Source organism: Lissotriton helveticus, chromosome 7, assembly GCF_964261635.1.
Source record: "Lissotriton helveticus chromosome 7, aLisHel1.1, whole genome shotgun sequence".
NCBI lineage: Eukaryota > Metazoa > Chordata > Amphibia > Caudata > Salamandridae > Lissotriton > Lissotriton helveticus.
This window is the reverse complement of record NC_136068.1, coordinates 1,637,076,567-1,637,090,426: the sequence shown is the minus strand read 5'-3', so window position 1 is coordinate 1,637,090,426 and position 13,860 is coordinate 1,637,076,567. Positions and strand designations below refer to the sequence as shown.

At 44.6% G+C, this 13,860-nt stretch overlaps 1 protein-coding gene across 2 annotated transcripts in view; it reads right to left on the bottom strand.

The window, feature by feature from the left end:
* Window positions 1–13,860, bottom strand: part of LOC144767584 (BOLA class I histocompatibility antigen, alpha chain BL3-7-like) — a 346,774-nt gene that overhangs the window by 47,910 nt on the left and 285,004 nt on the right. For both annotated transcript variants that reach the window (XM_078650997.1, XM_078650996.1), the window contains exon 5: window positions 5,021–5,126. In XM_078650997.1, the coding sequence (XP_078507123.1) occupies window positions 5,021–5,126 (106 nt within the window). The remainder of the gene's footprint in view (window positions 1–5,020; window positions 5,127–13,860) is intronic.

Genomic DNA, 13,860 nt, shown 5'->3' with positions numbered 1-13,860 from the left:
GAGCTGGGGGCTGGTCTTAGGGCTGAGGGCAGGGGGCTGGGGTCGGGGTCGTTTTTAGGATTCCGAAGGGGCAGTTTTCATGGTGGGGGCAGTTTTTAGGGCTCAGGGCGGGGAGGGGCTGGAATGGGATCTTTATCATACATAATCCTTTACCAAACATGCCTATATGACAAAATTCGTTGTAAAGGCAAGTGTGGTAAAGATGCAGTCATTGTAAAGATCAGGTGCTTAAGGCATGCATGGTTTATTCATTCGTGGCTGTGTCATACAACGGTCACAGAATGCTTGAAAGGCACAAGTTTAGGTTCCAACTCTTGATTGAATAGTGAAAAAGGGTGTGTTCCTGGTGAATGTACATTCATTTTATATACACTGCATAGTGAGTGGCTAGGTGTTTCTTTTTTGATGTGATTTAATTCTATTGGTTGATAAATTGTCTCAAATAGCAAATAACCTACTTACGTCAAAGTGGCTTGTCCCAAACAGCATGTTGTGTCTGAGATGTCGTAAAGAATGTTTTCAGGAACCTCTTTGTCTTGCTAGAAAACATACGATGAAAGTGGTCCTCCATTTATGTAAGGTACTTTGAAATAGTCTTGTGAAACAAAAAGTTGGGCATTTCTAAGTGAACATTTAGATTTCTAGGTTCCTTGTTAGAAGGCTTCAATCAGATGTTTGGAGCATTGTTGATAAGTGGGAATGTTAAATCTCTTAGCAACTAAAGAAACACTACGCTAATAAATATACCTATTCCTTTATAGCACACTATAACTGTGTGTCTGTGATCTGTGGGCCATAATGTGCTGGTTTGTGAAGAATTATCGCATGTAACTCCGCCAATTGTTGAAATGCGACGGATCAAGATGGCGGATTACAAGCAACAATGAAACTGCTATATTTGAGGGAACAGTAATGATCCTGATTGCCTATCGAACACCTTCTCAATGAGGGTTTGATCAGACATTTCTTCCGGTAATGTATTTACACCTTACAGCAACGATTTGAGTCTTGAGGTGATCATTGGTTAGCGAGGCCTGACCCTAATATGGCGGTTAAGCGAGAAAAACGGGGAACGGCTTAACATCTACGATGGTGCTGCGAGATTTAACCTAGATGATTATTCAATTGTTGTGGTCTGTGAATGCAGTGCCGGCGGTTTATGAGGAGCGCTTCTTTGCGGGGCCGTCTTCATCTTCATGGCGATTTCCAAGTGATCAGTGCTTGACCCTAAAGTGGCGGCTTTGTGAGTCTTACAAGGAGCATCTTACATTCTCTGGTGATGTTGCTTGATCAAATGTAGGCTATTAACTCAATTGTGATTGATGCAGCGTTATTGATGCAATGCCTGCTGTGTATGAGGAGCGCTTCAGTGCAGGACCGATTTGTTTTTAGGGCGAACTTTGTGTTAACGGAGCCTGACACTAAAATGGTGCTGGGTTCTCAGAAGAGTATTAAGCTACAAATCGTATGGGCACCGGGAGGAACTCTGGACACGTAAAGACGAGCAGAGAAGCTGCCGCCGGAAACCGCCAAGAAAACAAGACACTTCCCTGACTGAGTGAGCACACACAGGAGCCAGCAAGAGTTTTCGCTCACCTGAGGACTCCAGGTGTCATCACAAGTAAAAGCAAGGTACACAAGTCCTGGTGTGGACAACACATTTTCCCTGACGAAGACCTTCACATAAAACGTGCCAACAAGAAGGTCGAAACGTGTTGGTGCTTTGAAGAGAGGCCAAATTGGAACTGGGTCCTTTTTTGGACCAAACTATCTTTAAAACGGATAGTGTATTTCGTGCTCGAAAAAATTCCCCAAGACCTCTCACTTGGCAAAGAAAGAGTCAGATAAATTTGAGGACAGTTCAATACATTACACTGCCTTGATACACATACTAAAAATAATAGGACATTTCCCCTTCGGAATATGAAGTTTTAGTTTTTTTGTACCTCTTGATTTAATGTATATAATTGTTCCACTTGTGTAATGTATATAATACTTGAGTATTCAATACTGCACTGTATATAATTCACGGGCACACTGCATCTTGTTTGAACAAAAAAATTTAATTTGTGGTCACTGATGGGGTCCTGCTGATGGGCCTTGTTGTTTTGCAACTGCTTAAAAAGTACAAAGAATTTTATATGTGAGAAATACAACCCAACGTTAATTAAAAAATCGTTTGGGAACAGAATTACTTGTTGTATTTATGGTGTCAGAGGTAACTTGTTTATTGTATCCGGGTTCTCAGTTTCAAGCACTTTTGATTAGTCATTTTGCCGGCTGAAGTTGCTGCAAGATAGTGCTCGATTTAACCTCTTTCTGTCACACCAAGCTGGGGGCACTTCACCAACTTGACCAGCTTTACATCTGTTTACCCTTCAATGAGCTGGTGCCCTATATAACCTCCATAGAGAGCTCTCTATGCTGTGCGGCTGATACGCATGTGATTAGTTAAACATCCTGTGAGTTGAGTGTTGCACAGAGGCGTGCCTCAGCGGGTTGGCGGGGACACTCCAGGGTGTCACTATTATCAGCGCTCTATACTGGGGGCATAATGAGACCTGCTAAGTCAAGGAAAGGCCTGACTTGGACTTGCCTGACTCTAAAATGGCGCCCAGAACAAATCTGCAATGTCGCAGTGGGGGTCTTTAGAGGACTAAATTATGATGAGGTTTAGGTTTCTATGAACAACTCCTCTTCAGCTTCACTCCCACCAAGAGGTTTGAAGGCAAGAATGATGGGTTGTCACACAATCTGCAGACTTTGAAATCTGTCCCTTTCCCCTCTCCCCCCACCACTCTTTACCTGGGGGCGAGCTGGAGGACGAAGCTGATGGCGCTTCCCAGCAACACCAGGACCGGTGTTTTTCGTTGGTTCTAAGACGGTGCCCCTCGGGCGGATACCTTAACGGTCTAATCTAACCGAGTAGCCCAAGCAGCCTTGGTCGATGCCCGGTGGAGCTCTCCAATGAACCTATAGAGGAGTTTGGCCCTGGTTCATCTCCGCGGCCGGCACCTACCCAGCCAGACATCTGACATTGTTTTCCTCGTCTTCCTGTTGTGTTTCATTCCCTCTACCTTTCATTCCCCATAAGACCTATGTCTTGGCGATGCAACTCGCTCTTAACTCTTATTATTGTGTAATCTCATGTGTTTCTCCTATTGTCTTTACTTGATCCTGTAATTGAAGTTATTATAACCATAACTTGCTGAGCCTCATGTAAAGCGCTCCTGGTCTAGCCAGTACTATATAAAACTTTGCAAATAAATACCATCTCTAGCAGCTGACAACAGGTAGCTGTATCCAGAGAGCTCTGTAAGTGTTTGTGGTTAGTGAAAGCTATGAGACTTCCTGCATGCCATGGAATGCATTGATTGGTGGAACGCTTAGTGATTGCAGAATACTTGATGAGGAAAGTAGACAAGTGGTAGTGAGCGGCTAAACAGGAAGGACATTCTCCTTATGCTGAGAAGTGCTTTAGATGCAACCTAGGTGGAACTAGTATAAAATGGCATATTCACTAACTAACCATGCTCGTACTAAAGACTCAGTGTAGCATTGATTAATGATCCCTGGGGAGAAGCTTCCACCTCCCACTGCAGTGAGAGGGCTCCCACTGGTCGGCATGCTTGCACATTACCCAGGCCAATGATTTACCATTGCATGTCGTGTGTGGAATGGGCGGTCACTGAGAACCTTGTCCACCCTTGCAAAAGGTGGCACTACAGCCACTCCCTGTGCAGCATACCACCCAGACAACCTGTGGGCTTCACAGTTGCAATCATCACAGGACCTACAAATGATTTGGATAACCAATAACATCTCCACGAGGAAGATCTTGCTTCTTGGGTGCGGAAATAGGAAGGGATGTTTGGCTGCTCAACCTCCAAGAACAAATATAAAGAAGTCTATCTATACACCATTCATTTCCATCAACAAGTTTTGTCTAATATTACAGACTTCACAGACAAAGTTTATCATTCCTTCCTGAAATATCACTCATATGGAACCTCCTCAAGGCAGCCGCTCTTGATAAACACTTTCATACCAATGTGTATAAGCTTTTTTTTCAGTCTAAAATTGCCACTGCTTGTTTTGCGACCTAAAACTCCAGCGTAGTTGGGGACAGTACCCTGCCAAGCGTCCCGGTGAACAATGGTGCTCAACTATAAAAAATGCTGTATACAGAAAGACTATTCTACTTTGTTTAATGGAAAATAGAGGACTAATGGTATGCAGGTGCTTTATAAGAGCAGGTGTCCTGAAGAAATTCCATACGATTATTATTTCAGGAATGAAACAAGTGTTGACAACAAGAAGTACTTTTGGCTCTCTGTTGCTGTTAAATAATAGACCAAACACATGGAGATGTTGGAAGGAGTGCTGAAACTTTTCAGACACTCACCCCTAGTCACAGATCTGGGTTGAACCCATCATTGTTCTTTAGCTCGCTTCGCCACCCCAGTTTGGACCCAGCCATATGCAAATCAGTCTTCACCCTGTGCCTCATGGGGACAGTCCAGAAAGAACTGCCAGGCCAGGTCCTCCCTGGACGGGAAACATGCATCCTGGGACTGGTTTCGGGGTAACACCACTCATCAGCCAGGTTAGCTTGAATCCAGTGTCAAAGTCAGCAAGGGGCCCAAGACTGGGCATAGCCTGCCAAATTAGGGCGAACAAAGCAAACACAAGTAGATGATGGACGGAGTGCTGAAACTTTTCATACACTCACTCCCAGCACAAATCTGAGTTGGATTCAAGCGACTGAGGGTGAGTGTCTGAAAAGTTTCAGCACTCCGTCCATCTTGTCCTTGTATTTGCGTAGTTGAATAATAAACCTCATTGCACCTCAACGATGGATATAGTAATTTCTTGAAGATAAACTTTGTCCCAGAAGTCTGGTACATGCTAAACAGAACCCGTTAAAGGAAATCGATAGACTTCGTGATGATATCACAAGAACACACAGACTTCCTACCTCAAAACCTATTCTGTAAAAACTTAAAAGTAGTGCACTTACCAAACTTTGCAGCAGAAGATTAAAACGACCAGAAAGATAATACTTCCAGCAACTATGGAAAACCCAGCAGACAGTTTCAGGAAAATAAATGGATCACTTTCTGGGACTGAAAAGTAAAGGAGGAAAATGAAAGGGTTAGCTTTGCAAAGAAATGCAAAGAGAAAATGATCAGCCTACCTCCTTCATAAACTGATAGAAAAGTATGTCGTATAATTTCAAGTATAGAACAGCAATCAAACCAAAAGAACAAAGGATTATAAACATTGTGGCTGGGAAAGTAAAGATGTGAAAGGAACAGCAAATGGGAAGAGGGACGATGAAAGGTTTGTAAATCTTTGGAGAGTTAACAGAGGTCCCAGAAAAATAAACTATAGAGGTGATAGGATAAAAACGGGGGAACATAAGAAAAGCTATTGCAACCATTTATAGAACCCTTTTCTTAAATTTGAGGAGGGCTCTTTTGGAACTCATCACCAGACTAGAGCACTGCAAGGATAGGAAAGAAAGAGGAAGATGAGATGAGTAGGGGCATCAGTGGTTCTTGGTTCTGTTAAAAAAGCTATGGAACCTTACTAAATGTTCTCATTGCCTGCAGAATATCATTGAAAGAAATATTTATTGTATTTATTTATTTATAAAGTTGTGTATAGCGCTTCACAGTTAGAATGCCAAGGTGTGACAAGAGCCAAACATTACAAATAGGTTCAAGATAAACGTTACCACTAGGTTCAAGATGACAGCACAACAACAAAGTGATTCAGAACATTTGAGAACCAGATAGGACAGTTCCAACAATAGAAAGGCATAGGCAATATCCATAGTAACAGTAGTAGTCTGCCAATCCTAGCAAACACCAGATTACACAAAAGTAACAGATAGTGATCAAACAAAGGGAGAGAGACATTCCATAAATGGCATATAGAGGTGTGAAATGGCCTGTTCCCACTGTTAAACCCAGAAGTGAAACTGTGAACTGAGCCAGGACTTTATGGCAGGAATTTCAGCATTAGAATTTTTTTCACTTCGTTTTTGAAGGAAGCGGTGGATGGGATTTGGTGAACTTCCGGTGGAAGGGAATTTCAAATCGTCGGGCCTTGCCAGAGAATGCTCTGTTACTTGTTTTCTTTTTGTGGAAGATTTAAGGTATCAGGAGAAGTGAGTTTGCACTTCGAGATGGACGGCCACCCCCCGATAATTCAAGTTTGTGAGCCAGATAGATGGGGGTCTTGAAGTGCAGTGCTTTGTGAGTCAGGCAAGCGATCTTTATTTGAATTCTAGCTTCATAAGGTAACCAGTGTTTAGGGATTTTAAGGCTGGGGATATGTGCTAATTTCTTTTTGTATCAGTAATCAATCTGGCTGCAGCATTAATGGAAGCCGTAACTGGAACCAAGCTTTATTTGGGGAGACCGCAAAGAGTGGAGCTGCTATATGGAGCGTTGGCAATACTAGATAAGATAAGTTTATTGCACAGTTAATTAAAACTCACAATTTAAAGTACACGACTTTAAAAGAGATACATATCAAAGGTAAAAATGAATTATCAGGGGTTAAAAAATGATGAAGTTCATATTAGCAGTTTACGTTTTTATTATTGTTCGTTTGAGCTGCGATCCCGAAGTTATGCTCGACGGCAGTGACTAAATGTTACTCAGTTTCCTTATTTTGTGTCTCTTTAATTCTCTCCGTCACTGCGTCAAAGTATTTTGTAAGTCTGCAATTTAATTGGGTCTCCTGCGGATTAAAACATATTTTGACTGCTTGTCTGCAGGTTCTAATGCCCTTCTGGTTCCATATTGTGCGTAATAAGGATCTCCTTTTGTCCGTTAAGATTGGACAGATACATATTATGTGGATTAGATCTTCGGGTCCTGCACTGCAGAGACAGCAAGTTTTGTCTTCCTGGGTCCTTTTCCATGGGGCCAGGTAGGGGAGCATCGGTAGTATACCAAATCGTAGCTTTAGAAATTTCTCTTTAGTCTTCTGTTTGAATCCATGATCCATATACGCTTGAGTCTTTAGTGTTTTATAATCGTTTAAGACTGTCCATCCATGTGCCCTTTTAGCTAGAGTTTCCTTGTCCTCTAATAGCGATGTTATTTTTGTAACCTTTGTTACTAGCTTTTTGAAGCTTTTGTGATCTACCGAGGTGTTCCAGAGGTCAGACAGTTCGAGTACTTCTAACGATTCCATCAGATACTTCCTTGCATATGAAGATTCTCGTCGCTGCAGCTCAGTCCAGAGGTGGGCGTTTAGGGTGCCTTGCTCTGCGTTTCTGATCTTGTGCCAGCATTTTATGAAGCTGCCCCTTCTTTCCACTGTCTGTTTTTGGATCCTGAACTCCAGACGAATTTGGGCAGGGGATACGTAACTGGGTAGCCGAAAGATGGTTCTGAAGGTTTTGCTGATCACTCTATCGAGGGTAAGAGCGTCTTTTCCGAGAGTTGATTCGCTCCCATATGTTAGCATCGGTTGAAGGCAAGCTCTCAATACTTGTATAAGCGGGTCAAGCGTGTAATCTGGCAGTATTTTCTTCAAGGGGATCATCGCAAAGCTGCTCATGGTGCCTTTTCGATGCAGCGTCTCTAATTGCGGTTTGGATGAGCCTCTACTGTCTACCAAGACCCCCAGATATTTGTAGCATGCTACATGGTCCAGTTTGTGTCCGTCCAGATACCAGGAGTTTTTCCTGGCCTTCTTATAATTCACAGCCATGGTTTTTGTTTTCTTTAGGTTGATTTTTAATCCGTTACGCTGTGAAAATGTGCTGGTAGTGTTTAGAAGTTGCTGAAGGCCAGTTGGAGTTCGACTAATTAGAACCAGGTCGTCAGCGTAAAGGAGGTTGGACAGCGTGGTGTCCCCCAACCGTGGGGCGTGCGATTTGATGTTGTCCAGTTCCCCTGGTAGGTCTGCCAGGAAAAGATTAAACAAAGTAGGGGCTAGGACGCACCCTTGTTTTAATCCTTTAGAGGTGTTGATTCTCTTGGAGAGGTGCGTCCCGTCTCCCAGCTTAATCTTAACCCAGGTGTTAGTGTGGAGTAAGATTAATTGCTTCAGGAGGGGTTGCGGTATCCCCCATTTGTCAAGCTTTCGCCATAGTTTGTCCCGGTCCACATGGTCGAAGGCTGAGCTGTAATCAATAAAACATAAAAACAGGGAGTTCTTTCCTACTTTCGCCGCGTCTGTCAGCAGAGTTAATGCCATGACATTGGTAATAGTTTCTTGTCCTCTGCAGAACCCTGTTTGATTTGCCGGGATTATATGTTTTGACGCTGCCCAAGATTTCAATTCGTCCAATAAGATGCCCGCATAATACTTTGCTTCTATGTCGAGTAGAGCGATCAACCGATAGTTGCAAGGATCACTCCTGTCTCCTTGCTTGTAAATTGGGCTTATTGTCGATCCTTGCCAGGATTCGGGGCAGATTTCTAATTCTTGTATGCCCGCAAAGAGTGGTAGTAGTGTGTTGCTCCAGAATTCGATGTTGTGTTTAAATATTAATCGGTGGTATTCCGTTTGGGCCTGGAGCTCCTTCCGTTCTCCCCTTTTTTATTTGAGTTTTTATCCGATCCGCTGTTAAGTTGATTTTATTCTCTGTGGTACTTATTAGTGTGCTGTTGTTTTGTGCCTCATCAGTTTTCTTTTTGTCGTATTTTCCCGTTGTGCTATCATTGGGGTTTCTGGACCCGCTTTCAGTCTTTCCTATTTCGTTATCCTTCTGATTGTTGTCTGTTTCTTGCTTTGTCGAGGTTGTGGAGTTACCATCGTCGGTTTGATTGAAATGATTGTGCAGGAAGTGGGCCCAAGCTGCCTCTGATATGTAGGAGTTTATTCCTTGATGACCCGGCCGCTGCAAGCTGTGAATTGTTTGCCAGAATTTAGCACTGTTTTTTTGTTTCGAATCGTACTTTATATTTGCCCAGAGCTCGTCGTTCGCCTGTCTTTTGATCTCCCATGTTGTCTTTCTTAGGCTTGTTTTAGGACGCGAAGAGCATCTTGCAAAGGCCCTTTTCCAGGATGTATGCGGAGTTGGTTCAGAATTTGCTTTATGTTCCGTTTAATTCTTTTTATCTCCGGCGTGTTTGTCTTGCTCGATACAGGCTTGGGAGTTTTGCCTTTGACAGGCCTTAGTTTTGTAGCGTATTTGGTCCCCAGAGTCTTTGTATACCGCTCCCAGGCCTGTATTGGGTTTTTAGCCAAATTGCGCTGATGAATAAGCTCCTTTGTGTTTGAAGACAGTTCTTCGATGTTATGTTGTTTGTATCTTATACGTTTGAAGTCTGATGTGTATTCAGATTTGGCGCATGCCCTAACTTCTGTTGGGTTTTCTCTGGTTGTCCTTAGAACAATTTCTTGTGGCAGATGGTCACTTTGGTCACTAACACACAGCTTAAAAGATTTAATAATGTCAAATAGGGGGAGAGTTGCAAAAGCGTAGTCTAAATAGGAGGAGGTTGCTGCCGAGTGGTAGGTTGATGCTGGAGGGGTGTCTTCTTTGTACCGGCCGTTTAGCGCCCTTAGATTTAATTGCTCTAGCCCTTTTAACAGTTGGTTAGAGCAAGTGGTTTGTTTTGATGAAGATGGTTGTGTCTGAGTTGGTATTCCCCAGGCTCTGTTAAGATCGTGTACCAAGTCATCGTCCGTGGCGGTTCCAAAAAGAAAGAGGTTAAAGTCTCCTGCCAAGATTAAATTATCAGCTTCCCACTCATCCATAATTCTTGCTGTCTCTTTGACCAGCTCTCTTGCGCCTTTCCGTCTGTGCTTTGGATGTATGTAAGAGTTAACTATTACCAGGCGATGGTCCGGCTTTCTGGTGTTAATTGTTATCTCAATCGCCTGTATGACGTTAGGAGCAGTAGTTTTAATTTTTATTTCCTTCATTGTTCCTACTGTGGGGATTGAGGCAAAGATGATTAATCCACCTGAGCTGTGGCCAAAAGATGATGTCCTGGTGGCTGGGACAAATTGCGTCATATAGCCTTCGAGGGCTGTCTCAGCTTCTTCCCAGGTTTCTTGAAGTAATATCAAGTCAAATGATCTTAAATATTTTAGTGTTTCTTGATCATCCAGTTTGTCAGCCAAGCCATTGATATTCCAAGTACATACTCTGAAGTTGTTCAATGTTGTGTATGCTAAGGGCTGCGCAGGGGATCCTTGTCATTGCCCACCTCTGTTTGTTATTATTCGCTGTATTATGTCCGGGTTAGGAGCTATGCATTTCGTTATTACCGTTTTGGTGTATAAGGACCTCCCTTGGCGGCCTGGTGACTGGCCAAGGGCTCCTTTTAAAATAGATGTGGCTTTGGGCGGGTGTTCTTTCTCACTCTCCTTTAGGAATGGTGTTGGGTACGCTGGCCTTCTACCTGGTTCCAGCCTTATTCCCCATTGAGAGAATTTGTTAAGTTCTCCTAAAATCCGGTCAACCAGGTCAGTTGATGCCCATGTTGTCTTTGTCTTTTCTGGTTTTGACTGGTCGAGTACAGGTAGGAATTCAATTTCAAGTAAGTCGGTTGTGGTGATGCCTTCCAGATCCTTGATAGATGTGATTAGTTTAATTATGTTTCCTCTATTCAGGATGTCCATTCTGCCCCTAGATTTGTACTCTGGGGCAAATATTAATGTGTCTGTCTTATTTGTTGAGAAATCTCTCGATGCTCCGGCTATGGTTTGTTCAAGATGGTTTGCCCCGGTGGGGGGTTGGTCATTGGTGCTGTCGGTTTTGGCTAAAGTTGCCCTTGTTTGAGTTTGTTCTGAGACCTGCACCAGGGCCGACTGTTTCATATTTTGTAGCGTGGCCCTTGGCCAGTTGTCAGAGAAGCTTCTTATTATGCTACGTGAGTCAGACTCTAGTTTGAGTTTTTCCTGTTGGTGTGAGCATTTTGCTTTTGTGACGTCCTCGTGCCCAGGATATTCTATTGCGGTCTCTGATAGGTCCGATGCTCTCGGGATTTTAAGTTTAATGGGGGTCGCTGTAGTTGACGGTTTTTTGCCCAGGGGCGGGGACTGCTCAGCCTGACTTAAAAGTTCTGCCGTCACTTCTTGTACCACTTGGCCATGGGGATCCACTGTCGGCCCCTCCTGATCACGGGGAATGGCTGTTATTTTCCTGTTTCTGCCCTTCCTTTTTTGTTTCCGACGGGTTCGTGAGTTTGTGGGTACCTCTATGATGGCTATTTCAGGGGGTGAGAGATCTGGGAGTGCGTTTTTTGGCGATTGACTAACGATAGGGGAACAGGACTTCTCGTTTTGAAACAACCTGTTCTCTGCTTTTTTTGTGCGTCCCTGGTGTTGGGCGACCCTTGCGACGGTTCCCTCCTTGGCTGTATCTATCAAATCTGCAGATACGGTTGGCTTCAGACTGACCAGAAGGTTCTCTAGCATGGTTGGTAGTGTCGATAGTTTATTGATTATTGGGGAGCAGTCACATTCTATTCTAGCTATAGCAGAGAGTTCTGCTGCTTCCTGACCCCTTTTTATTAGGCCGTTTAAGTCGCCTAGTTTCTTCTCAATCCCTGAGGTGAATTCAGCTAGTGTTTGTAGTACTGTTAGCTGCATGTCTAGTTTCTCTGATTGATATTGTAGGGCTGCTGCTGATAGTTGTCTTTAAGGGGATAGTGGGTGTGTTTACAGCAATTCTTTATATCATTAGGCTGAATCCTGGCTCACGTGGATTAAGTCAAAAGTCCATTTTTATGTAAAAAAATGCTTTTTTTATTAATTTTAGTAAAAACATGAACAGCCGACACGTGTTTCGCCCCCTATGGCGATTCGTGCCAGGGCTTTTTCAAGGCTATTTGCATTACAGTTTGCTCATTGTAATTCTTAATCGTTATTTGTACTGTTTTCCAAGCAAATATCCAGTTTTTCAAGATATAGATTTGTGAGGGAAAATCCCTAGGTTTCGTAGCCGGTAGCCTGCAGGTTATTCCTTCCGCTTTTGCTGATAGTTGTGTTTAGTAGATTTGCCCAGAAGGTGACGGGATGCTGTTTTGTCGTGTTGTTGGTGTCCTTGCGTCCCGCATACTCTGAGGTTTCTGCCACGGCGGAGCTGTTTGGTGGTCTCCCCAGTCCTGTAGGAGGTGTTGTTCTTGAGTTGTGAAGGCATCTGATGCTCTGTCTGTGCGTGGCCCGCTGGGTGTTGTGACCTTGTCCGGGGATTTTTCTATTTTTGTCCTACTGGGCTGTGTCTGTATGCCTTGAGGGTTAGTCAATTCGGTGTCTGGTTGAATATTGGGTTCCACTGGCATGTCTGCCGATGAGTGTAGTGTTCCACCTTCTTTGTTGATTATACTGCTCTCAGTTGGTGTCGTAAGTTTATTAGCGATGTGTACATCCACTACTGTGATTTTTGGCGATTTTTCTGTTTCCAGTATTTTTTGATCGTGTAACGGTGGATATTCTATCTTCCCAGGCTTCAATGGAGTTGGTAGACCTTCTAGGTTTCCGTTGTATGTGAGAAATGCAGCCTCTGGATGCTTTAGAAACGCGAATTTTGTGTAGATTTTTGGTTGATAGGAGTGTGAAGTTTTCCTAGCTGGTTCTCCATCAATGGTTATGAGATCTTTGGTTCTTTCTCTTTTCGCTCCTTTTGATGGTTTACTTGGTTTTGTTACGTTGCGAGGGTCCGTTGTGATTTCTAAGTTATTGTCTTGAGTGGCCTCCAAGCCCGTGAGCCAGGAGCAGGCCGTTACGTCGCCAATTTCATTGACAGAGTTGGTGTCAGTCGAGTTTTCCTTTCCCTTATTGGTACTTATTTTACAGTGGTCTTTATCTGTGGGTGATAGGGTGGCTCCAACGTTTTTTGTAGCCCCCTCTTTTCGTTTTATTACTGGTTTTATAATGGACCTTCTCACTTTTCCGGACCTCATACTGGCCCAGGAGCAGTTTGGCTGTATAGCTGAGTGTTTGGGTAGCTAGTGGCTAAGCTAGTTCCTCAGTCCTCAGTCCTCGGTCCTTCTGCTTGCTCTGCTTATCCCTCTCGACAGTGTCGCTGGGTCCACGCTAATTAGGTCCACACTGGCTCTGTTTGGATCGTGCTTCCCCACAATGGCACTTCCCCTCGACTGCAGGGTCTAGTGGCTAGTGCCTGGTGCCTAACAAAGGGCAGTAGGGCAGGGAGCGCAAGAAGGGCGCGAGGAACAAGGCTCAGGGAGAAGCACACCTACCGCTCACCACTGGTGGAGAGTGTGTCTCAGGATGTTGTGGTGTAGGGGAGTCAAGGTTGCGGAGGTCCAGCTGCTTGATCCTTGCTTGCTCCTTGCTTGGTCCTCCTCCGCGTGCTCCTCGGACGTGCCCTCTCACAGGCCCCCGTCTCACAGGGTCAGAAGTCCAGCGCGCCAGGTTCTGCAACAGGTTCTGTAGGTGCCGTGGGTTAGGTTTAATATGTGATTTCCCACCTGTGGGGGCCGGAGTTCGTGTGCCGAGACACCTTTCAGCAGCCTCTCTCGAAGATCACTCAGGGGCTTGGAGCGGGGGCAGGTGCTCAGGGCTCAAGCATGGGCACGGGTTCGATGTTCAGGACTCAGGACTCGGACTCAGGTGCCGTGTGAGCCGTATGCACCGTGCCCTGCCGACCCCCCCCCCCGCTCTCCAACTCACCGAGTTGGTCCGAGTAGTCCTGGCTAGCAGCCCCGCGGTAATGCTCTCCCAGCTTCGCGGCTCCAGGCGGTGGTAATCACCGGTCTCCGGTCTCCGGGAAATAGACTGGCGGCTTGCGGCGGCGTTTTTCTCTCAGCGCTAAGCTCAGCGCTCACGCCAGCACGCAGCTTGCAGCCTGTTTCCTCTGGTCTCGTCTCCCGAATTGCTAAACAAACGGCAAGACACAGACTGGAACAGCTCACT